Here is a 26,729-nt window from a genome sequence, read left to right as displayed (position 1 = left end):
TGTCTTTCTTCCTGTATATACTTATTTTTAATGATGTTTAAAAATGATCTATGTTATGTGATATAGGTTGTAGTTTTAGTAGTATATAATAAACAAGTGTTATACCACATTTGGATGTCATTATTGGAGACATAAGACATAAATGTATGTTTGATATGCTGCAAGTACAAAGAAAAGGCATTTATCATTTTCAATGTTTCATTTAAAAAAAGAATGAAAATATCCAGAACAGGGAAAAATATCCTTTGTATTTTCTTTAACCTCCTGGCAATAAAACAATGTAGAGGTATTCATTCACACAGTGGATGGAATTATTTGTGTGTCAGTCAGTGACATTACATCTTACACCCTGCTAGGATTAGACCTCTGTATTGTCCTAATGGATCAGGAGAACAGTTGAATATCTTCCATAAACAGCAGCTCAGTATCACCACTGTGTCTAAGTGCTCCACACTGCCACACTACAAACTGTCTGTATGCTGTATGACTGAACTGTCTGTTACTCTAGTCTGGAAGGTCAGCCTTGATAGTGAGTACTAACAGCCGGGTTAGTTGTTTATTTTCATAATAAAGTTAGATGTTTTCTTACACCTGATGTGAAGCGCTGTGCTCGTCCTCCAGCAATGTCGGCAACGCGCGTTCACGTGTTTTGGGGACGTGGCTTTGGAAGGAGCTCAGAAGGGAGCGGGTGTTAGTTTCTCTGTTGGATACTTTCAAAAAACAGCATTTTCTTGCTAGTTTCTCAAACTTACCTACCCTGCTTTTAAGATTATGCAGCTTATATTAAAAAACTCATTTTGAACTACATTTATTTGCTTCAGCTCTATCAGGATCATCCTCACACAGAAATATTTACATAATCTCCAACATAAATGTAATAGAAATGTTCCATCGGTGGGACTACATTTTAGCTTGATTTTAACAGTGATTACTGCAGTAGCCCACGCTAAATTTTTTAGTGCAACTGTTACCAACCTGACAGCTGCCTTCATGTCCTCAGAGTCAGTGTTATAAAGAAGGACAGTGCCTCTTATTTTATTCTGTGCCTGGTCTGGAGATAACTGTCTCTGTTCAAACATCGATGACAGATTGATCATACAAGTGGTCATGTTCATGGCTAATATTCATAGTCATACACGCCATAACAACACATCAAATCAACACACTGTTATATGTTTCGCCTGGTCATTTAGGCATTCACACTGTTGGCGATTGTCTTCCTGTCTGTGTCAGCTGCAGCTGCGCTAATTAAACTATGTCGGACATGTGTATTTATCTAGGATTACAGTTTCCTCTTGGTTTGTAAAATATGAAGGTCTGAAGACTTTTTCATTGGTTGTCTGCTGCTAACACCTCCTCTTTTATGTGAACATGGTCACGGCTAGATTGGGAAACACTGGGTTGACTTACTGAATTGATAACCAGCTACGTGTGCCCGCTTATCCTGATCCTGATAGTTAGGGTTAATGAAGCCAGATAATGAAAAGATATCCTGAGTATATTGAACTCGCTTCATGGTACAGGCCCCAGGGCTGCGTTCAGGCACAACAGTACCTGAAAGACCGTGCTGTGTATACAAGTTAGTGAAACTAAGTTATGTGAATCCATCTTTAATAAACATCTTGATGAGTCTTCATGTATCTGATGTACATGTTTTTTGTTTGGTTAGAACCTTTTTTGGTAACTTAATATGAAATAACTGTACGAATAACTTCTCTTGAAGCAGTAAAAACTCTGAAAGCATGTATGAGGTTGACCAACTGGATAACATGATAAGAGAGCCCGCCTCTTAAGTTGACAGCACCCTTCCTGGAGCACGGTTTAACTACAGACACTGCAGAGCTGCAGTCATTCGCACTATGATGAACTTCTTCTTGACAATAGCTTTAATTATCTGCAGCATCAGTAAGTACTGCCAACACATTTCTCTCTACTTTGTTGCTTCTACAATTAAAACTTATTTTCTTGTGTATAATTTATTCAGAGGTGTTGTTTACCTTCCTATAACACGCACATCTCTTGTTGTCTCTGCTGTTTGTTTCAGGCTGGATCTCTGTCTCAGTTTCTGAGTCTCAGACTGTGAAGGTCCAGCCTGGTCAAGAAGTCACACTGTCGACTACCAACATTTCCAAACATTCAGGCATGACAACCTGGTTCAGAGTGGTCAACAGAACCAAGGCCAGCTGTATCTCCGTTATGGCCGCCTCTGGCAGCAATCCTTTATACTGTGATGGATTTAAAAATGGAAAATTTGAAATGAGCTCCAACACCTCCACTGTCTTTCTCAAAATTAAGACAGTGAATCTTTCTGACTCTGGGCTGTATTTGTGTGGATTTTACATAGAGGGACAGACAATTTTAAGTGTGATACATTTAAATGTTGAAGGTAAGATTATAAAATCCTGTGGTATCTTCTGTTATGTCTTTCTATATTTGCAAGTTTAATAACTGACCTAAAACACATAGGTGGATATTTAATTAATGTCAAAATAAGCATAATAAAACCATTTAAAAGTAAAATCTAGATTAAATGTATCTTCATTTTGTTGAAAGGCAGTGATGAATCTCATGATGATGTTGACAGAAAGTCTACAAGTAAGATTCTTTCATTTGGCTATTTATTCATTGTCCAAAGAAGCGTGATAAAAAACATTTCAAATAAAAAATCAAGATTAAATATAGCTTCATTTTGTTAAAAGGCAGTGATGAATCTCATGATGACGCTGACAGAAAGTCTACAAGTAAGATTCTCTTTAAGATTTCTTTGTGCAGATAGTCGATAAAAACAGTACAGCTAACTTAAGATTTGTTAATTTAATGTTTGCATTTCTTAAGCTACTAAAGAGATACAGTCTAATTATATTATATTTCTTTTAGCAGAGTGTGATAGAATACCAACGCTGATGAGTGTGATCCTGGGCGGCCTGACTGTTTTCCTCATAATGGTCATCATCTGTCTGGTTGTTAAAAAGTTCAGGAACGTTCAGAAAGGTACTTTATTTTAAAACTCCTGTTTGTATCTCGTGTTTGGTTTATTGTTTTTTTCCATCTTTAAAGTTTTGTCAATATGTTGGGAGAATACAAATGTAAATGTTTTTTAACTTAGATATATTCTTTGTCATTCAGCTGCCAGTGAAGAACAGAATCCACAACAGAATGCGGTGAATTCTTTGTTATAAATTACTTTTAATTGTTTAGTCATTTTAAATTATGTCTTCTCATTTGTAGTTTTTCTCTAAATTTCAGCTTGGTCAGATAAGTAACTGTAAATATTGTCTTTAACAGAACCTGGGCTCTGATGACCTGAACTACGCAGCAGTGAATTTCAGTGCAAAAGCAAGAAGAAGAGAAGTGGAGCCCAATGTTGTGTATTCTGCTACTAGATAGACTGAGGAAACAAGAAATGCTGTTCAGGATGTAACTGATGCTTTGTCATGTTAATCTGCAGTTGTTGAACAAAAAATGTTCAACCTTTAATCTTGTGCTAAGTTTTAATGCTTATCTCAATTTTAAAGACGTAATCAGAGTACATCCATACAGACAGTATTCTGAAAGTTAAGTATAAGTTAATATACTGTGTGTCTTTACTGGTATAGGGAAGAAAAATAGATTAAAAAAATAGATAAAAAAAATAGCCAATCCAGTTTAACAGCCTGGTTGTGTTGTTTTTTTTTACTGTACTGCATGTGTGGTGAGAAAACTGTTCTGTCTGTATCAGCCTAAAGAGAAGTCTCGACCACAGGAAAACCGGCCTTCAGCTTTTTCTCCAGTGTGTTTCTTTGACAATGTTTCATCAAACAACCACAAAAGACACCAAATAAAAATATCACAGTTAATGAATTTTTATCTCACATTTGTTGCTGACACTTGAAGACACCATGCTGTGGCATAGATAATAACGAAGCTGTTAGGACCCATTTAGCTGGAAACTATTTTTCTCAGGAAAACCACTTCTGTACTTTAAAGGACAGTTACAACTTCTAGCATTCAGATGGGGTGAAGAAGTGCTGCAATGACTGTGCTGTTCTCACAGAGAGTGAGGTAAAAAAGATGAAAAGAGTTTACCACATGAGAAGACACAACAATGATCACCTCTAAACCCACGATCAGAGAATGAGCAGCTGTGGTGATGCTGATGTTGCCCACTCCAGTGGCCTGTACTACGAAGGGAGTTCAACGCAGTTAACTCGGGGTTATCAGGCAAACTCAGGGTTGACAAACTTTGACCGCCTACACTGGAGTTAAACGGCACTACGACGGTGGATAAGATGTTGGTTAGTTGAGTATGTGTTAACTTAATTGCAGGTGGTGCTCGTTTGTATAAAAGGGGTGCGTTCGGCCGTGCAGGCAGATTTTTTCGCAATGACGCATGTTCTGTATTTCTCCAGAGGAATGCATGTTGGTAGTGTCAGGAAATTATGAATGTAAAGACAAGTTAACTAAATCTAAATCTAATGTCGTGGCGGACGACAAAGCCAGGGAATCTAGTTGGCATCACATTGAGTAAATTTGCCTAATTATCTTCACAGTTTTCTTATTGTAGTTCAAATCTCTATTATGTATTTTATGGGCTCTTCTTTTATGTGTAATATGATTAAGATGTAAAGGTACAACTGCACATGAGGTCCATTGTAATAGAAAAAAGGAGCCAGCCAAGAGGGGGAATAATCCGAGACAGAATTTCATTTCCAAGATTAATCTACAAGTAATAAACTTAAATATTCTCTGACATTATAGTCACACATTTATGAGAGAAACTTCACTTTGCAAGGCTGCAATATCACACACACGTCTGCCGTGTATTATGCATGCACTGGAAAGTTATATAAAACTTTGCAATCGGATTTAGCAGTGAGGAAATACTCCTGAGTTTAGCCCACAATCACTACCATGGAGAGGATGCCACAGCATCATTGCTTGATTTAGCTGTTGGCCACCTAGAGGGCAAGAAAACACGTGTGCGCCTATGTTTTGTTGATTTTTCATCAGCTTTTAACTGCATGCAGCCCCACATCCTAGCTCACAGGCTTTCTGAATAATCTTGCGTTGACTCTGGAGCCATATGTTGGCTGGTTGACTTCCTGACAATGAGGTCACAAAGAACCCGTGTTAATGACACTTTGTCTGAGGCATTGATGTGTTCTACAGGATCAGCCCAGGGGTGTGTCTTGTCACCTTTAGTATTTGTACTTTACACCAATGACTGCCAATGACTCATAATTAAGTTTGCAGATGACTCTGTGATTGTCAGCCTCCTGCAGGATCATGAGGTGGGTCATGGACCTGTCCTTGACAATGGTGTAATGACTCATACTTGCAACTCAATGTCTTATATTTTTGGGTATTTATTATTTGGTTGATGTGTATTAACTACTGTTGCAAAATAAATTGCCCCTCAGGGACAATAAATTTTTTTTTCTCGGTAATTAACCCTGACCTTTGCTCCCTATTTTTTGGACACGTAAAATAATTTTTCTAAATATGTGAAAACACTTAGGAGAAATCTATTATAGACTACATCTAAGAAACTATCCCATTAATTAATTAAGATTCCTCTCTAAAATCACAGAGGCAGCAGGCCTCGCTGTCTGAACGTAATGCTGTTGTGTTCAGAACTTCATTGCAACCGCAGTGGAACAAATCAGGATGAAATCTAAACAGATTTTATGAAGCGGTGTGTATTAATATCCTACTTCTCATCATTAACAGATGTGGTGTGTAGTCCACTTGCAGGGTAACCTCGAGTTAACCATGAACAAAACCTGCTCGGAGCAATTTAGAGATGCGGCGTAAATTGCCATGGCAACAGACCTTGGTTAACACTTAACCATCTTTCGTAGTGCGGTTAACCGGGAAGTTACACCCGACGTCACAAAGTTACTCCTGAAGTTACCTGGATAAGCCAGTTACCCTACAGGCCACAGGCAAGAAAACTTAGCATTCAGTGAATGTTATTTTCTTTGCTTATATAACTGAAGTTCAGGAACAGGACCACGCCTCTCTCTTACTAATTCGACCACCTGAGCCTCATTGAATTCCTCCAATCCAACTACCCGTGCTTCACTCATATCATCCACCTGTGCTTCTCTAATCCAATCACATACGTATATAAGCCTGTCTAACCCCTTTCTCTCCTTTTTCCTCAGTTCTCACATCCCTCCCACCCAAACCCTGTTTTCTCACCTCTTTTAATGGACAGCACTGTGGCCTCACAGCAAAAAGGTCCTGGGTTCAGGACTTGCTCAACCCAGGCCTTTCTGTGTGGAGTTTGCATGATCTCTAGAAACAAGATTACTAACAGCAAAAACAAAAGTATTAAACAAAAACCCTCTCTGGCTACTTCAAACCAAACACAGAGAGCGCAGCACCCCTAAACCTAGCGAAACTAACAAAGAGAAACTACAGGTGTGCAAACAGGATCAGTATTAAAGCTAAACCCTGGCCCAGTTTCTGAGGAGAGGACATAGACAGTTCACAGTTTGTACCCACCACTGATACTTTGAGGAGGGGAAAAAACAAACACACAAAGTTAATCTACTAATTAGCTGCAATGCTAGCACAAACAATTCCACTCAAACACAGTCAACATAATTACAGGAGTGGCAATGATGCAAGCTGATCACAAGAATGAGAGCTGCCTGAAACAGCAGGATGGTACCCTGTTTGAAGGGGGAGCGGTCTGCTGGCAGCTTTGGGATTGGGGGAAGCGTTGGAGCACTGCTCCAATCGGTAGGCAGCTTCTGGATTGGAGGAAGTGGAGGTGTGTCGCTCCAATCGGCATCCTCAGACGACAAGCAGGACATAGACGGGGCTGGCAGTGGCCAGACCAATCTTCAGCAAGGAGCCACACAGCCTGATTAGCGTATCACTAGAAACAGTGACAGTTAAACACATACAAACAGTAGGTTTCCCCCGGCGCTCCAGTTTCCTCCTACCGTCAAAGACATGCACACTAAAATTCATAATTCTGTCAAAGTAATTGTTCTTTTCTACCACGGGGGGTCCTAGCCACTCCAGCCACCAAACCCTCAACAACCTCCTTCATTCCTTCATCCCTTATTTCTCGACCCCTTCATCTCCATCCTCGACCCTTTCATCCCTCTATTCTCAACCCCTTCATCCCTCCATTTTTGACCCCCCTCAATCCCTCCATCATAAATACTCATTATCCGAATAAACTACCTTTTCATACCTCACATTGGCGTGGTCTTTGTTAGTGAACTGAAGATAATGGTGGAGAGCAAAGGGAGCCAAATGCCACAGCTGTTGTGTCAAAGTGTACTGAGATATGTGGAAAATCAGCATGGTCCAAATCATGCTCTAAAATATGTTTAATGTGAGTGTATCCTGTTGGCCAGACCGAAAGAGCAGTCAAGATGTATGCTGTTCTTAGCTCAGCTCTCCCTCCCCTACTCTATACTCCTTGGATGCATGAACACTCCCTGCAAGAACAGCATTCAAGTCAAAGAGAGAATCAGTTGTCACTCTCCAAGCGTGAGTCTTCAAAGCTCCATTCAACACTTGGAGAGAGAGACAGATGATCTTGGCAGCCAAGTGTTTCAGAGAACAGAGGACGATGATAAACCTGCTCTGTCAATTGAAGATGAGATAGTAGAGTAACAGGTGATCTGATATGTTCTTGCAATAACAACTGTAATATTTCAGTAGGTCAGTTTATGGGTATAATGAGCAGCGTGTGGGGTCCTTCGGGTTAGACAGGAGGGCACACACTTCAGTCAGAAGACGTAAACAGCCTGCTGTACGTAGAGACAACGTTCTGCTGATGTGCTTGTGTTTCTGCATTTACAGAGAAAGCAAAAAAATCATTTTATTTTTCTGCTATCAAAGCAATCTGGCTCGCGGGCCACCTATTGCTGACCACTGCTGAAAAGCGTCTCTCAACCCTACTCTAGACAAGAAACCACAGATGAGAAAACATTTCATTGACTTCTTGCAAACCATATTTGATAAAAAGCAACCCGAGTCATCACCACAACTAAAGGAGAGCCTGGAGTGCTGGTATCTACCCATATTTGGTGTATACCATCCTCAAAAGCCAGACAAGAAAAGAGTAGTGTTTGACTCCAGTGCCAAACATGAAGGTTTCTCTCAACAGCATGCTTTTGAGTGGACCCGACCTGAACAATACTGAACAATAAGAGTTTCGGATGACAGTGCATGTATTTGGCAGTCCATCACCAGCGGTTGCCATTTACTGCCTCAGACGGCCTGGAAGCGTCACACTCCAGTCCTGCCGCAAGGGACTTTGTCAAGCCCAATTTCGGGTCGACGATGGACTTACATCATTCCCTAGTGAGGCAGAAGCTATCAGCATCCTAAAAACATCCCAAGAAATGCTAGCTGAATCAAACATCAGGCTGCACAAAATAGCGTCCAATGGCAGCAGCATTATGCAGGCATTCCCTCAGGTGGACCTAGCTAAAGATCTGAAGGACATACAGTAGATGTGGGAGTAGAACCATTAGCTCTTCAAAGGAGTCTAGGTCGCAGCTGGAATGTCAAGACAGACAAATTTACCTTCTGTATGTCCAGAGACGAGAAACCTTTAACTAAAAGAGGCATTCTCTCTACATTGAACAGATTGTTCGACCCCTTGGGGTTTGTGTGGTAGGATGGAGCAAACTGAGAGAACTAGCTGTTTAACAGGTTGATTGGGACGCCCCACTTCCAACATTGAAAAAGGATCAATGGATGCTCTGGAGAGACTCCATGAGAGAACTAGAGCTTCTCCAGATTCCAAGACCTTACATCCCTGTTTCCTTGGCTACAAAGACAAAGTGCAAAGAGCTTTGTGTCTTTGCAGATGATCAACCATTGCCATTGCCGCTGTAGCCTACTTGAAAACAGTCTGTACAACTCGGCGCAGTCATGTAGGATTTGTAATGGGAAAATCCAGGCTAGCTCCACGTCCAGCTCACACAGTCCCTCGTCTTGAACTCTGTGCAGCTGTCTCCGCAGTTGAGATAGCAGACTTCATCAAAGCCGAAATGGACAGTGACATTCATTCAGTGAAATACTACACAGACAGCAAAATCGTGTTAGGCTACATTCATAATACAGTACCTCACAACGATTTTATGTCTATGTCTCCAACAGACTCAAATTAGGAAGTCTTCTCATCCACACCAGTGGAACTTCATTAACACTGAGGAAAATTCGGCAGACTATGAAACCCGACCAGTGGCTGCTACGAAACTAAAAAGCACCAACTGGTTTTCTGGGCCATCATTTCTCAGAAATACTCAGCAAGAGTACACTACTCAGGGTCACAACTTTGAGCTAGTATGTCCTGATATAGATCTGCCCTGAGGTGACAACCTTCAGTACCAAAGTGTCAGAAAACCTGCTTGGATCTTATAGGTTTAAGAGGTTCTCCACTTGGAAAGTATTGACTCGTGCAGTTTCCATACTCATCAAGAAATAAAAAAAGGTTTGAAACAAACTCCAGATAGTGACAGCTGTGGCGTAGATCCAAGTGCACAAGCAACGACAATAATCATCGAAGCTGCACACCAAGATGTCTTCATCAAAGAGTTCCAATGTCTCTGCAAGGCAATCAAATCCCAAGACAAAGCCCATTGCGGAACTTACTCTGTTTCTGGATAGAGACGGATTGTTGAGAGTTGGTGGCTGCACATCCTCCACAGACATGTCTTATGATGAAAAACACCCTCTGATCATTCCCAAGACGCATGTCGCTACATTTTTAGTGAGATATTATCAAGAATGAGTTGCGCATCAAGGACGCCACTTTACAGAAGGAGCCGTTAGATCTGCTGGACTGTGGCTAACAGGAGAAAAGAGGCTTGTGTCTAGCATGATCAATAAGTCCATCATTTGAATAGATGCCAACAGAAAGACTCTCTTTGGAGCCGCCGTTCACAAACGTGGGGCTGGACGTTTTCGGCCCATGGACAGTGACGTCCCAAAGGATAAGACAAGGCCGGTGGGTCATTATATTCACCTGCCTGAGCACCAGAGTGGTGCACATTGAGGTCATAGAGACCATGACCACTGCAAGCTTTATCAGTGGCCTCAGATGCTTCACCACCTTGTAGTGAACAACGATGTGGATTTGTGCATTTTATATTGAATGAATGTGGAGCTACCCTAAATTCCTTTCTCCTCCCCAGAGAAGATGGGGAGGGGTCAAAGTTGCTTTCTCTAAGTGCTAGCCCGACCATAAAACTGGCACCATTTTGATTCCGAAGCTGATAACGCGGGGCCTGACTGTTAAACTGACAAAGGGACACGAGCCAGCCATTGGCATCTCCCTGAACAGCCTATCAAAACTTACCCCACCACACACGTTTCCGTGGAAACTGACCTTACTCTTTGTTTTATTACCACATCAAAAGGATACTCCTTGTCTCACCTAAGTGTGACATGTTCCAGACACTGAACTTTGGATTACAAAGGACTGCAATCTCCAAAAGACTCAAAGCATCTAATTAAATTTAATTAAATCTTTAGTTACCTGAATATGTTTGCCTCTATTTGAGTAGTTATGTTAACTGTTGTTGCTATCTGTTGTTGATATTAGTGCTGAAAAGAAGTTACTTGTGCAATGTTTTTATTTTCAGCAAGACACTCCTTCATCTAATGTAATCAATGCTTGTTCATAATACTTTCTTACAAATTTTACCCTTTAGAAATGATGACAAAGAAATGTTTTACTATACTCTTAATCGCCAGCTTGAATTTAAGGATGAATCAACAATATTCCCCGGTTCCTAAGGAGAGACGATCTTTGATTTAATCCAAGCTTTCCTCATGTAACCTGAGCTCCCCCAAGTGGACGAAATAAGTATTACATGCCCTCGTCGGAAATGCGGTTAAATGTGTAAAAATACTGACCAATAATGTGACAATTGTTTCCTGTTACCAAATGCCTAGAACAGTACAACCGTTCAACCATTGAGGTTCGATTGTGGAAAATATTTGTTTATAATACGTGCAAATAGATTTCTTTTCTTTAGACATTAAGTTTAGAAAGGCAGTCCCTGGGGAAACCTGAGACGCCCCCTGGGGAACCACGCCCCAGGCAACAAAAGAGCGATATGCGACCTGCTCGCCAGTCTCTTCTCTCTTCTCGCTCTTCCACTCTGCCCTCTGGATGCTTCGGCACACGCGTAGCGTGCCTCGCCAGGCAACACGCCCAGACTCGGCTAGCGAAAGAAACAGGCCTTTGTTCGCCTGAAGCTACACACCTGAAGTGCCGAGACATCGATCTGCCTTCAGTTTGTTTTATTTTCTTTATTTCTTTTGTTTGTTAAAGTTATCAGTCCGTTAAGTTACACTGGACTAATTCAGGAACGACCAAGTTCCATTTTAAGCCTTTTTCGTCGAGCCAACTTCACCGAGGTCAGACCAAGCCACGTGGTCTCGCCAGCTACAACAAAGGAAACCTGCAAACAGCCGAATTGCCAGACGGAGGAGGCGTTTTCAATCAGACACGGAGAACCTCGGAGAATTCCTAGCAAAAAGCCAGGATCGGCAGCTAGCGTGGGACCCTTGCAACAGGCCAAAAGCAGGCTGTCAACAAGCAGTAAGACTTAACACACGTCCTGTGATCAGATGTCCATTTTAACTCCTAAATTATAGCATTAGTTTACTTTCATTAGTTCCTCTATGCCGTATGAGTCGAATGCTTCCCACAATCGAACCTCCAGGCTCATTGTTCAGCAAATGTTTATGTTCCCTGTATCCAACCATCTTTTATCACCTTAGTTAGAGAATAAATTCACTGTAATATAATCAAGAGCTGTGTGTGTTGCCTATTTCTAGTTCCTGCCAAGAGAATTGACCCTTCAGATATGAGACTGACTGACTGATTTAAGATAATTGAGCGATTATTAACTAACTGATCACTAGTAATAATTGTATAATTATTCAAAACTACCTAGAGGTCCGGAGACTCTAGGATTATAACAACTCCGGTGGTGCCCTTAACGAGGAAATTCAGATTTTATGAATAATAATTCATAATTGGGTATCAATTCTCATAAATTTATTAAAATGCATAACTAATAAATTTAGGTCCACAACAACCTTTAGAGGACCAATTAAAACGCTCAGATCGGATAGCTCCACCACTAGCAGCTGAGATAGTCTTCAGAGGGCGACAATATCCATGATGATGCACTATCCCCTGGATTTTGTTCCAAAGTAAACGCACATGTAGCTGCAGTTGTTTTAAGTACTCCAAAAGGAACAACATAGGTTGCCTGTTTGTTGATAATAAGGCCATTTGGATATAAAATATCATATGCATTAAGTGATGCAGAAATCATCACTCCATCTTCCCTGAAACGTTCAGTTCAATGATCAGTAGTTTTATGGTCAAACTGTACCCTATAATAATAGAATTGGAGTTAAAGAACATAACTACAGAATAAGTTCTGAAGATCCTGAATTGTTGGAGGTCTGCAGCAGTGGAGGAGTGAGTGAGATACACGACTTGTTTGACAGGAAGAGACAGCAGAGTGTGGTCTGAGCACAGCTGAGGTGAAAATCATGAGGCCTGTTAGATCAGTGCTCTGCAAGAACAAAGTCTGAAATACTGGCTTTCCTCTGTCAAGTAGACAAAGTGATCTGGTTCTACATTTGTATAGATGTTTTGGAAACTGGATATTTCCTCTATGATGTCAATGTGTTACATGTCTGAATAAAACATACAATATATTTTTAAATGATCGGTAGTTGTACATGTGAATATAAATATTTATGACACCCACACACCCATATTGTTGCACTTTGCAGCTTGGTGATAAACAGCACTGTCTATGTTAGGGAGATATCTGTATCTGCCGCTTCACACCTCTAACAGTCTCAGACGCTATTTTCACATTGTGTTTAAACATCTACTGGAATTGAAACTGTGAAAAGATGCTTATAGCAGAGTGACACTAACAGCCTCACATAAAATGTGCTCAGTCCTTTCAGTGCAGCTGCCTGCATGTTACTTACATGAAAAATGTCAATTACTTGTTACTCGTTACTCATTTTACTCCAAAAAATCACAATGCTGTAGTAACTACTCAGCAATAGACAGTTACCACTCATAATCTGGTCAACTAAAGGATGGGTGAAAAGCTGGCAGTGATAGAGAGGGGGAGACGCAATATGGTTTAAATATGGGGATAAAGGAGCACATTTCTCTCCAGGAAGACATTCATAGTGCTGCAGTTTGCTGTTGAGTGTGTGTGAGAAATAGTTTCAAGAATGGAAAAAAGATAGAGAGAGATCAAACCCTGACTCATTTCCTGGTTGTGAATGTCAGATCCTCTTTTTTTCAGAAACTTTCAGAAATGGTTGGACACAGATCCCCTCAATCAGCCCAGTGACCACACACACAGTTCTATCCTTACATTAATGTTATAACATTAATTACGCCAACAGTTAGCTCATCAGCCAAGAAGACACAACATGCAGGTTTGGACGCATTTGTTCTCTTCTGGCAGTCTTTCTCTCTTCACTGAATGCACAGAGACTAGCATTGGGTTGACCCAGGGCTGGTCTGTGATAATAAATAAGGCAGGGAACCTAACTTCAGGCCAATCTCACATGTACTGTAACCGTTTACTGTAAACTATTACTAATATACAGTATATATATTGGGTTTTATTACAAAACAGAAAGACTGCTTCATAAAACATCCAACACATCTTCAGTTTCAAGAGCCAAGTCAGTGAAGTGAGTTGCAAATTCCTATATTTTTGTGCACTATTGGAGTGTTTGTTTTGCACCTAGCCTTTCTTGGATGGACTCGTGGTGATCATCATGAAGCTCTGGTAGTTCTGAGTAACAGGGGGTACTTCCCTCTGACAAAATGTAGCATACAGGGAGAGGGTACAGAGTACACAGGTCAGAATCAGAAAGAGCTTTCTTGCCAAGTAGTTTTTACATGTACAAGGATAGAGGAAAAATAATACAAGTATTTGCAGAGAAAGAACAGCGTGTGCATTATTCCAGGTTGTGTTGTGCAACACGTATTGCAACGGAAGAGGATATAGTGTACATAAATATATAAAGTGACAAAATCTAAAAAATATAGAATGACAACAATTAACAACACATATAGGTTTGTATTAAATAAAATGAAATAATATTTACACGTGCAGAGACATTTGTATTATTTGAAAGGGGGGAGTGTCAGTGGGGGACCCGGGGCTTGTTAATGAGGCTAGCTGCAGACGGGAAGAAGCTGTTTTTGTGGCGAGAGGTTTTGGTCCTGATGGACCGCAGCCTCCTGCCAGAGGGGGGAGTCTGAAGCAGTTTGTGTCCGGGGTGGGAGGGGTCAGCTGCAATCTTTCCTGCTCGCCTCAGAGTCCTCGAGGCGTACAGGTCCAGAAGAGAAGGAAGACTGCAGCCAATCACCTTCTCTGCAGAGCGAATGATGTGCTGCAGCCTGCCCTTGTCCCTGGCAGTGGCAGCAGCGTACCAGATGGTGATGGAGGAGGTGAGGATGGACTCAATGATGGTGGTGTAGAAGTACACCATCATTGTCTTTGGCAGGCTGAACTTCTTCAGCTGCCGCAGGAAGTACATCCTCTGCTGGGCCTTTTGATGAAGGAGGTGATTTTCAGCTCCCACTTGAGGTCCTGGGAGATGATGGTGCCCAGGAAGCAGAAGGAGGCCACAGTGGTGACTGGGGAGTCACACTGGATGATGGGGGAGGGTGGGGCTGAGCTCTTTCTAAGATCTGTTTCGCTGTCCACCTCTGTACAGTTGCCATCCATTCAGCTGCAGCGTGGAGTCTGGTCTCAGCTCACACAGCCACGTCTCCGTAGAGCACAGAACAGAAGATGAATACAAGTCTATATTTTTCCCCACCAGTAGCTGAAGTTCATCTAGTTTTTTGCATAGTGAGCGCACGTTGGAGAGAAATTTTGCCGGTAGCGGTGTGCGGAGTCCCCGCCGGCAGAAACACACGAGCAACCCGGCTCTTTTTCCTCTCCTACGCCATTTCACGTGAGTGGGAAATAAATCCGCTGGAGTTGTTCCCCTGATGTTCATGAGCTCTTCTCTGGTGAAAGATCTCCGGGAATCACGGCCGGAAACTGATACACAAAAACAAACCAATAACAAAAACATCTTGCTCTTTAGTTTGAATATTATTTCTTGTATATGTATCTCCTGCTGGTGAAAAAGTCACACTACTCTGCTCCACCTTTACTGTTTTTACCTCCCACATACTTTGGTTCTGGTTGTTATCTTTAGTTTTTTTAATCAGCCACAGTTCCAAAGCAAATTCATTAATTTTTCAACATGCTGACAGCAAAACTAACTACTAACCACCTGCAAAAAATAGGCTACAGCTTTCAAGCTTGAAGTCGGATTACGGATAGCCGATATTGATCAGTCATTGAGCTAGAATCGTTACCGGGCCTTCCTTAAGAAATCAGTCCATATTAAATATAAAAATTCTCATTCCTCATCATCGTTGTCACTGGTATGACTGGACTCAAATTCAGATAACTTCCAACATGTACTTGATTGAAGCTGCCTTATAGTTTTATTAAGTTCTCTCCTTTTACTTAAAAGTTATCTTTGCAGTTTATGTATTTGCCAAGCATTGACCGCAAAGATAGCTTTCAATCAACTGACCAGATTTCCATCTTTTATGCTATAATGAAGACTCCAGGTGGCAGGAGGTCTGCATCAGAGACAGAAGAGGAAGCTCATGTTATTTATGCTGCCAGCAGGACGAAACTGAAACTGAACAGATGATTTATCATATTAACCTGCTGCCACCCAGCAGAAGGACATGGTTGCTGTTTTTTTCAATGTTCAGATTGCATTTTTTTTCTTGTGTGTTTTCTGTCTCTCTCTCTCTCTCTCTCACTGCTAAAGACTCTCTTTCTAATTTTGTCTTCCACTGATCTTCATCTAAGAGAACAGTTGACGTCAGAGGGAGGGAGGAGTGAGTGAGGTACACATCGCTTCACAGAAAAGGCATCACTGTGTGGTCTGAGCACAACTGACATGAAGGTCACAAGGCCTTTAAGGTCAAAGCTTGTAGCAAAGTATAAAAAGAAACTCAAAAATGACCTTCTTGTGTTTAACTAAATGATATCAGCCTCTTTATTTGTACAGACTGAAAAGATTTTGATGAACAATGATGGAATAAACCAGCACCCTGTGGTGACAAACATTGTCGAGTGAAAAATAACACCTCCACCAGGAAGACTTCAGCTTTGACCACAAACATCAAATGACTTGCTGATCTCATAGACCACGAGGAATGTTATTTTTAAAAAGATGTCAGTCAATCTCTTACACAAACCTCTTCACCAGAACACACATCCACATTACTCAGCCATAGCGGGACTGTTGAATCAAGTAGCTGGTGTCTTGAACATACCAGCAACTGTTTCTCTCTCTTGGTAGCCTTGTGTTTAGCTATATGATCAAAATCACAAACAGCAGGTAAATGGTGACTTGACATTTCATACCAGGAGAAGACAACAGTGTTTGCCCTCTGTGGAGTCACATGTAATAAATAAAAGTCCAAGAACAATTTAGCTGTTAAGAACAGTTTTCAGCCAGTGTGATAGAGATTAACTTCATATTGCCGTGCCTCAGTTGTTATATGAGCAACAATGTACAACAGGGTCAACTGATATGCAAAATAACTAAAGCTACAGGTGTACATTTCCAAAAATCATCCTTTTTATTAATTTTGAATACTGAGTTACTGAGTTAATTTAAATCTAGTGAGGACAGAACTGCTGTAGCTGTAGACAGGTCTTTGTCGTATCATGTTGTGCGGGTGCACAAATATCAGCATGTGATCGCAGATTCAGATAGTGATTACAAGATTACTCCAGTTGGAGAGATGTGACAGATGTCAGAATGCCTCCCCTCCATATGTTCATATGTGCAATGGATGGTGCATACAGCAGCAGCAATACACTCTTGCTTCAGCAAATATCGTAAGAAAAACCAAACACATTTGTGATTGGTGGAGGAGGAGCCAGCAAGGGACACTGATGACTGTCATATATATTGTCCTTATAGGGAGATTTTGCATGCAGGGAGGAGTGAGTGATGCATCGCTTGTTTGTGAGAAAGTACAGTGTGGTGTGAGCACAAGGGAGCTAAAGGTCATGAGGCATCTGCAGTGTTTCTCATTCAGCTAACAACACTAATAACATCACACTGCACACACGGTTCACATGCTGCTCTTTGTTAATTCTTCCGGCAACTTAACAACCACTTGACGTCCACTCCCCTTGTCCCTTAACCTTCCCGTAGGTGGCGTACACTACAGCATCTAAAGTCAAACCTATGTAAAATAAATAACTTTGTGATGAGCCTCTACATTAGAGAGAGTCTACAGGTGGGGAGGACTGTTCATCCCTTGTTTAAGATAAAACATTCAGAATGTAGAAAATGTTTCCACAAGAAGGTTTTTCTCTGACTGAATATACTGACTTTCATTTATCTTATAATTGTTTGACATTGTATGTCAATGTGTACATGAAACACACAGTTGGCAAGACATGAAAAGCCCATGTGCATGTCAGCCGAAATGAAAGCCACAGGAGGACTGGCCTTCAGCTCTGCAAAGCAATGAAACCACATAAAAAACAAAACCTGTACTACCTTTGCACAAAATATTTACTAACACTTCTCTTCAGCTGCAAAGATGTTTTTGTTGTATATGTAGGAATGCAGTTTGTTAGAATCCCATCAGCAGTTAATCCATCTCTTCTCAGACCCTCACCTTCTTTCCAGACCACACTGTTCACACTCTTTAATTCTTTTACCTTGACACATCAGCATTACAAGCATGTCTGTGTAAAGGCTTATGCAGACTGCGAGACTTTAGGCGTCTGCAGATCGCCGTGCTGTTCAGATCACATGACTTGCTGTGTTGTGACGTGAGTCTTGAAGTAATTGTGGCGTTCACACTATGTGACTGTTGGGCGACACACACTACACAAACTGACAACAACTCTGACACCCGACGACTGGCTAAACCACGTTTTGTCAAGAAAACACACGGGAAAAGTGGCATGGGAAATTATGCAAAACACATCAAGTAACATTTTTTTTTATTATAAAATAAAAATTTTAAAGACAAAGAATGGGTGGGTGAAAGAATTTATTATGTCGAGTCGCTTGAGTCCTCCAGATATCTGGCTCGGGTCAGCAATACATCAGGGAGCTGTTTTGATGTGTCGTTGAGTAGTTCACACATAACGATTGCCAACCACCGATCGATCGCTGATTTACCCCCAGTCACAGCCCCGACGCTCTCCAACTTGTATTCATTATATTTACTCATTTGTGGCTTACATTTGAGGAACAAAATACAAGCTTCAACAATGCATCAAATTCAGCATGAGATCTACAACTGAGAATACATACGAGTTGGGGCAGCAATAAATCCTAGCTGACATCGGGCGAAAATGTCCAAAAACTACTTGTGATCAAATTTGAAATACTGTTTTGTATGTTCCACATGTGTGTTTTGTAAAATTTTGATCAAATTAAAAAGGGAAACAAGTGAATTTTGGAATAAACGTATAACTCTATAAGTCTGTTTGCTAAAATACCAAACAGGCATATAGACCTCATGGTCAGCCAGAACACTGTGTGTGAGTGGCAGGTTAATGTGTGGTCAGTGGTCAAGATGAACATATAAAAACATACTTCCTGGTACTCAGTGAGTAAGACGATCACATGCACAATGATGAGCTTTATCGTTATAGTAGGTTTCCTTCTGCTTTTCCTACTGCTGTTACATTACTTTCAAAATGTACTCCATGGCAGAATTGTGTTTTGTTTAATAACCACAAGCAAAACTGAATTTGGTTGCTGGTATAATTGTTTTTAGGGCATTGTTATCTGTTTGTTGCATTATCATCTGGGAGCTAAATCTCTGTGCAGTTTGTTTCAGGCTGGATCTCTGTCTCAGTTTCTGAGTCTCAGACTGTGGAGGTCCAGCTTGGTGAAGAGGTCATTTATATCAACATTTATGTGATAATTCGTATAGCGGTATGGTTCTAAACTTTCTTTGCACTGAGAGGCGTTGGATTGTCAAGGTGATTAACTGTTCAAGAACGTGTTTAGATAAGTCTTATTAAGATTTATTATGCACAGTAGAATGAAGGTCATTTATCTACATCATTGTTAACCAGATAACAAACAATGTAATTTGTTCATCGTTCAACAGAAAAGTCTAATTTAATCGTCTTTCCTGTAGTGCCTGGTGAAATAACAAGCCTGATGTCTGTGATCCTGAGCAGTGTGACTCTTGTTCTCACTAAGGTCATCATTGGCCTTGTTGTCAAAATGAGGCAATTCAGACAGGTAATGTTTGAGGGCTGTCCTCTGATATGTTTATGTTGCTTTTGCACATCATCTTGCCAATATGCTGGTATTACAGTCAAGTAATAAGCTTTCAGATTTGTGTAGTGGGACAACGGTGTGGATTTGTGCATTTTATATTGAATAAATTTGGAGCTACTCCAAGTTGCTTTCTCTAAGTGCTATCCCTGACCATAAAACTGGCACCTTTTTGATTCCGAAGCTGATAACACGGGGCCTGACTGTTAAACTGACAAAGGGACATGAAACAGCGATTAGCATTTCCTATGAAAACTCACCCCCCCCCCCCCACACACACACACACACACATGTAACTGTGGCAACTGACCTTGCTCTGTGTTTCATTAAAGGGATATAACTGTCTCACCCAAGTTGTGACATAACCCAGGAAGCCGAACTTTATATAACCAAAGACTGGAGTCTCCAAAGACTCAAAGCATTTAATTAAGTTTAATTAAATCTTTTAGTTACTTGATTGCGTTTGCCTCTATTTGAGTAGTTTTGTTAACATGTTGTTGCTATCTGTTGTTGATATTAGTGCTGAAAAGAATCTAAATAAGTTACTTTTGCCGTGTTTTTATTTTCAGCAAGACACTCCCTCATCAACGTAATCAATGTTTGTTCATAATACTTTCCTACAAAATTCCTTTAGAAATGTTTTACTATACTCTTAATCACCAGCTTGAATTTAAGGATGAATAACTAAATCCCCTGGTTCCTAAGGAGAGATGATCTTGGATTAATCTAAGCTTTCCTCATGTAACCTGAGCTCCCCCAAGTGGACAAAATAACTATTACATGCCCTCGTTGGAAATGCCGTTAAATGTATAAATATCCTGACCAATAATGTGACAATTGTTTCTTGTTACCAAATGCCTAGAACAGTACAACCGTCTGACCATTGAGGTTTGGTTGTGGAAAATATTTGATTATAATACGCGCAAATAGATTTTCTTTTCTTTTAGACATTAAGTTTAGAAAGGCAGTCCCTCGGGAAACCTGAAACGCCCTCTGGGGAACCACGCCCCAGGCAACAAAAAAGCGACACGCGACGTTGGTTGTTCTCTACTCTTCTGTTCTCTTCTTTGCTCTCTCCCTCTCAGCTCTCTGCTCTATGGATGCTTCGGCAAGCGTCCGGCGTGCCTCGCCAGGCAACGCCTTAAGAGTCGGCCAGCGCAACCAGCCTTTTGTTCGCTAGAAGCTACACACGCGAAGTGCCGCAACATCGATCTGCCCCTCAGTTTGTTTTATTTTCTTTCTTTCTTTTGTTTTGTTAAAGTTATCAGTCCGTGAAGTTACACTGGACTAATTCAGGAACAACCAAGTTCCATTTTTTCGTCGAGTCAACTTCACCGAGGTCAGACCAAGCCACGTGGTCTCGCCAGCGGCAACGAAGGAAACCTGAAAACAGCCGAATTGCCAGACGGAGGACGACGTTTTCTTCAGTCAGACACAGAGAACCCCGGAGGATGACTAGCAAAAAGCCAGGATCGGCAGCTAGCGTGGGACCCGTGCAACAGGCCAAAGCAGGCAGACAAGCCATAAGACCTAACACACATTCTGTGGTCAGAGACGTACCGAAATGTTAATATTTCCTTTTAACTCCTAAATTCATAGCTTACTTTCATTAGTTCTCCTATGCCGTATGAGTCAAATGCTTCCCACAATCAAACCTCCAGGCTCATTGTGCCGCCATTGTTTATTTACCCTTTTATATCACATTAGTTAGAGAATAAATTCACTGTAATATAATCAAGAGCTGTGTGTGTTGCCTATGTCTAAGTCCCTGCCAACAGAATTGACCCTTTAGATATGAGACTGACTGACTGATTTAAGATAATTGAGCGATTATTAACTGAGTGATCACTAGTAATAATTGTATAATTATTAAAAGCTACCTAGAGGTCCGGAGACTCTAGGATTATAACAATTCCGGTGGTGCCCTGGAACGAGGAATCATTTTGATTTTATGAATATTAAAATTCATAATTGGGTATTAATTCTCATAAATTTATTAAAATTCATAACTAAATTAGCCATGCTACATTTGTAATAGACATGTATTAAGACCAGTTTACATAAATAAGCCACAAAACAATAAGTGAATCCATGTTTTAAGATGTACTTTCTTATGTTCTATAGTTTACAAGCCAATTAGATCACTTCGCCTCTCAGTCATTTTGTTATTTAGGGTAAGCTCATATATGTGAAAATTGTCTGTCTCTAATTTTCAGCATCTGAACTCTGAAAGAAGCAGCTTTGATTTTCTGTCCAAAAACAAGAAAGAAATGGAAACTCAGCATTATTAATCCAGATGATCCAGAACTGTCACACTGCATTCTGTATCACATTCATGGATGGACATCCCACAAAACCCAGACATTTCAGTCATCAGGGGCTCCATATTACAGCACGATTGTTAGAAATACAAACTCACTGGATCTTTATAGAGAGTCAGAAAAAATGGCTGCAGACAATCTGCTATCACCGAGAATGATTTCTGCACAGAAGACATTTATATAACAACACTGTTTATTTATTACTGCAATGTTGCCTCTGGCCACCAGTGGCAGCATCGAGCACAGAGGTGCTAAGCAGCACTCCAGGTGATGAGTGAGATGATGTATAAAATTTAATGTCAGAGACCTTTCATGGTCAGCGTGTTTTTTATTACTTCACACCCTATTGTCTCTCTTGTCACAGAACAAATTGGATTTTGTTATAATGGTTAGGTATTTATGCAAAAAATTAAAATATTTTGTTAATGAGATTGTTAATGACTCTTGGCCAAATCTTCCTACATTTGCCCTTTGGACACAGATGACTGTCTAGACTGACACAGAGGAGGAGTGAGTGAGGTACACTTGTTTGACAGGAAAAGACAGCAGTGGTGTCTGAGCACAACAATGATGATGCTTCCAAAGTCAGAAATGTGATGTGGAATGTCTGAGGTGACGTGGGAGCGAGGTTACTTTTGTAGTTAAGTTTAAGTTTTGTAGGTGATGAGGAGAATTTTATACTGGATTCTGTGTTGGATAGGGGACCAATGGAGGTTTTGGAGGGCTGTAGGGATGTGGTCTCTGGTGCTGGAGTGAGTGAGACAGGAAGCTGTGATTTCAATTCAATTCAATTCAAACAACTTTATTTATCCCTGTAGGGCAATTTAGTGGCAGGCTAAAAATAGTTTTAGCCTGCCAGTCATATCAAACAAGACAAAAATAACAATCAATCAAGCATTCAGAAACCCTGTCAATGACATCATATAAGCATTTGAGATAATAATTTAGGCCCAGCAATCTAACTTAAGCCCAATTACAACATTCATATTCACAACGGACCACATGTCCTGTAACAGTTTTGTTGCAAAATTAATGCCAATCAAATGTTTGTTTTATCACTACACATAACTCTACTTAAAAACATTCAAATACAAGTGAAACAAGGCTACAGCTACAAGAAGAAATACTTAAATATATCATTTTTGTGCACTACTGGAGTGATAGTTTTGTACCTTATATTTTCTCACGCGACTTGTTTTGATCATCACCAGTGCGCCTTCCAGGCATCCAAGGGGTGCTCTCTCAAGTGAATGAAGTAGGCTATATTTTTCACAGTTTTTATTATTTGATTTATGACCAACCACCCCTTCTGGCCCCTCTCACCAGTGGTAAATATATAATTCTATATTTACAGTTTCCAGTTCAGCAGCTACATTATCAAAGTCGTTTTTAAGATTTTAAATGGGCACTGAGGTCAACCAGTCAGATGCCCCTTGATGTCCCCAGATCCAGGTTAAAACATAAAAGTGACTGCTCCTAATCTCTGGAATATCTTACCTGTTCAATTAAGAAATAGTCGCAGTGCTGACAAGTCCTTGCTAAAGACCCACCTCTGTTCACTGGCCTTTCATATGCGCAATAAAGTCACAGCAAATATTGCTGGTCATTTAATCAGCAAAACAAAAGCAAACTCTGAACCATGCGTATGCACAAAAACTGGAGAATTGAGAAACTCAAAATATTACCTCTGAGTATAACAGACCAATAAAACATACTATAATTTAATAAAAGTTCATTTGCCAAAAAGATGAAAGCCTTTTCGACTAAACAAACACCCGTTGGAGTTCCCTGGAGTGTCGCAAAGATTGTGGGCTGTAGGTGGTGTTGCATAAATACGGTAACCTCGAGTTAACCACGAACATAACCTGTTCGGAGCAGTTTAGAGATGCAGCGTAAATTGCCATGGCAACAGACCTCAGGTAACACCTATCCACCTTTCGTATTACGGGTTAATTGGGAAGTTCCACCCGACGTCACAACGTTACTCCTGAAGTTACCTGGATAAGCCAGTTACCTCGCTTTGTAGTACAGACCTGTGCTCCGGAGCAGATTATGTTCCATTTGAACAAAAAATACAATTAAAGATTCCTCCCTCCACTGAGGGGGCTAACCCAGACTCTTGGTTCTTGACTCATAGAACCCAGACGTTGTCCAACCCACTAGTTGAACAGTCTGCCACTGTCTGTTGGACTGGCTGTATAGCAGCGATCAGCTTACTGGATTTTGGCTCTTGGCCTGTAATCTCAGCACGTAGGAGAAGAGAGTGCTGTGAAAAACCCAAGCCTTTTTAACCTACAGGCACTCAGTGGTAATCAGGCACTCCAGCTGCCACTGTCTTATGCAACGGGGGGGGGGTCACCACCTGAGAGTGTAGCGAGAGGGGAGGAACACACATATGACCCTTAGATCATAAAAAATATGAATGTATTTGACCCACCTTTTGCGATGTGGGTGCAGGTAATGAGGGGAGTTTCCACCATTATTTGAGCACATTTTATGGCATGAATGGATTTTTCATTTCGTTGCTTTATGAAGTTAATTTAGAACACTTTTAAGTTCGTTAAACACAATAATGTCATTTTTGAGGTTTCCAGAATTTCTTAAAAGTGAGTTGGAACGACTACTTATACTATTTGTGTAACTTTACAGTTTCCTCGTGGTTTGTAAAATATAATGCTCTGAAGCCAGTAGACTTGTTCATGTCTGCGATTGGTAATGTGCTGCTACTCACTGGATTGGGAAACACGGGGTTGACTTACTGAGTTGATAACCAGCTTTGTGTGACCGCTTATCCTGATCCCAATTGTTAGGGCTAGTGAAGAAGTTAGTAACACCTCTGACACACCCACCTAATGAGACAAAAAGATACCTCAAAGCCTGCTGTACACTGTTTCGAGGAAACATGTTGTTCAACTCAGACACCGTACCAAACTGGTGCAAAACGTTTTTATATTAAACGTGCCCCATATTTAAATTTGACAGCAACAATATGATTGGCTGATAAAATGTGGTTGCAAATCCTGTTTGGTTAACTGAAAGTGGACACCCATCTCAGCTGATTAAGATAAACAGGAAGAAAGAGGGAGAGAGATGTGAATGAACATACCCTGAGCTTACTTTGATGTGAAACGAAGTTACACTGCAGAGCTGCAATCATTCGCACTATGATGAACTTCATCTTGACAACAGCTTTAATTATCTGCAGCATCAGTAAGTACTGCCAACACATTTCTCTCTACTTTGTTGCTTCTACAATTAACACTTATTTTCTTATGTATAATTTATTCAGAGGTGTTGTTTACCTTCCTATAACACGCACATCTCTTGTTGTCTCTGCTGTTTGTTTCAGGCTGGATCTCTGTCTCAGTTTCTGAGTCTCAGACTGTGAAGGTCCAGCCTGGTCAAGAAGTCACACTGTCGACTACCAACATTTCCAAACTTTCAGGCATGACAACCTGGTTCAGAGTGGTCAACAGAACCAAGGCCAGCTGTATCTCCATTATGACCAAGGCTGACATCAATCCTAAATACTGTGATGGAGTAGAAAACGGAACATTTGAAATGAGCTCCAACACCTCCACTGTCTTTCTCACAATTAAGACAGTGGATTTTTCTGACTCTGGGCTGTATTTGTGTGGATTTTTCATAGAGGGACAGACAATTTTAAGTGTGATACATTTAAATGTTGAAGGTAAGATTATAAAATCCTGTGGTACCTGTTCTTCTGTTGTGTCTTTCTATATTTGCAGTAACTTTAATTTAATAATTGTCCTAAAACATATATGTGGCTATTTAATCATTGTCAAAGTAAACGTAATAAAACCATTTTAAAGTAAAATCTAGATTAAATAATCTTCATTTTGTTAAAAGGCAGTGATGAATCTCATGATGACGTTGACAGAAAGTCTACAAGTAAGATCCTCTTTAAGATTTCTTTGTGCAGATTCACTTCTAGTCATTTTTAAGATAAAAACAGTACGGCTAACTTAACATTTGTCAGTTTAATGTTAGCAATTCTCAAGCCACTAAAGAGAAAATAGAGTCTAACTATATTTTCTTTCTTTTAGCAGAGAGTGATAGAATACCAAACCTGATGAGTGTGATCCTGGGCGGCCTGACTGTTTTCCTCATAACGGTCATCATCTGTCTGGTTGTTAAAAACAGGAAACTTCAGAAAGGTACAATATTGTTTTAAGCAATTGCTTGGATCTTGTGTTTGGTTTCTTGTTTTTTTCTCTACTCTAATGTTGTGTGAATATGTTGAAACAATACAAATGTTTATCTTGGTCACCTGATTAGACGTATTGTCTCTGTTGTTCAGCTGCCAACGAAAAACAGAATCCACAACAGCGTGAGGTGAATCAAGTTTTACTGTTTACTATTAAATATTTAAATACATTAAAGGTGGTTGAATCATGTTGGGATTTAGTTTTTCTCACAAACTCAGCCAGTTGACGTGTGGAACTGTGTGTCCTCTTTACAGAATCTGGACTCTGATGACCTGAAAGCACTGAGTTTGTATTCAACAACAATAAGAAACAGGAGGCCTGCATCAGAGAGAGAAGTGGAAACTCATGTTGTTTATGCTGCCAGCAGATAGAATAATGCTATTAATCATTTTCATCAATTGATGTTCTTATGTGGGTTTGGGGGGGGTTACCATTTTCTTATTTAAATCTTGATCTTTTAGTCTCATGAGTCTTTCTAACTCTAGAGAGACTGTCCATAAAGACAATAGATAGATGGAGGTCTGCAGATGGAGGAGTGAGAGAGGCACGCATCATTTGTTTAACAGGAAGAGACAGCAGAGTGTGGTCTGAGCACAGCTGAGCTGAAAATCATGAGGTCACTTAAATTAAATCTGAATCTGAATAAAGTCGGACATGAAGCAGTGAATACTGGCTGACTTTCCTCTGCCAAGCAGACAAAGTGATCAGGTTCTGTATTTTTATAGATATTTTGGAAACTGGATATTTGATGTCAATGTTTTACATGTCTGAATAAAACATAAAATTTGTTTTAAAGTGA

The 26,729-nt window shown here is 40.5% G+C and overlaps 2 protein-coding genes across 6 annotated transcripts in view; both read left to right on the top strand.

Moving 5' to 3' along the window:
• LOC119912077 overlaps window positions 1-26,729 on the top strand; it is a 55,299-nt gene that overhangs the window by 24,426 nt on the left and 4,144 nt on the right. The window lies entirely within an intron of this gene.
• On the top strand, window positions 1,798-26,729 carry LOC119912078. 5 transcript variants are annotated; one of them, XM_038731057.1, is made up of 7 exons: window positions 1,798-1,905; window positions 2,045-2,386; window positions 2,554-2,595; window positions 2,700-2,741; window positions 25,772-25,879; window positions 26,023-26,057; window positions 26,185-26,729. In XM_038731057.1, exons 1-7 carry the CDS (start codon window positions 1,860-1,862, stop codon window positions 26,299-26,301), a joined length of 732 nt encoding a protein of 243 aa, XP_038586985.1. In that variant the 5' UTR covers window positions 1,798-1,859; the 3' UTR covers window positions 26,302-26,729. The 5 variants fall into 5 exon arrangements, with proteins under 5 accessions (XP_038586985.1, XP_038586989.1, XP_038586988.1 ...); XM_038731059.1 differs by lacking the exons at window positions 1,798-1,905; window positions 2,045-2,386; window positions 2,554-2,595; window positions 2,700-2,741 and adding exons at window positions 24,675-24,911; window positions 25,051-25,392; window positions 25,572-25,613; XM_038731058.1 differs by lacking the exons at window positions 1,798-1,905; window positions 2,045-2,386; window positions 2,554-2,595; window positions 2,700-2,741 and adding exons at window positions 24,680-24,911; window positions 25,051-25,392; window positions 25,572-25,613 and having other exon boundaries at window positions 25,769-25,879.

Source organism: Micropterus salmoides, unplaced genomic scaffold (assembly GCF_014851395.1).
Source record: "Micropterus salmoides isolate LMB-PRFRI ecotype aquatic unplaced genomic scaffold, ASM1485139v1 Ms_hic_scaffold_2, whole genome shotgun sequence".
Lineage (NCBI taxonomy): Eukaryota > Metazoa > Chordata > Actinopteri > Centrarchiformes > Centrarchidae > Micropterus > Micropterus salmoides.
This window is presented reverse-complemented; position numbering and strand designations above follow the sequence as displayed.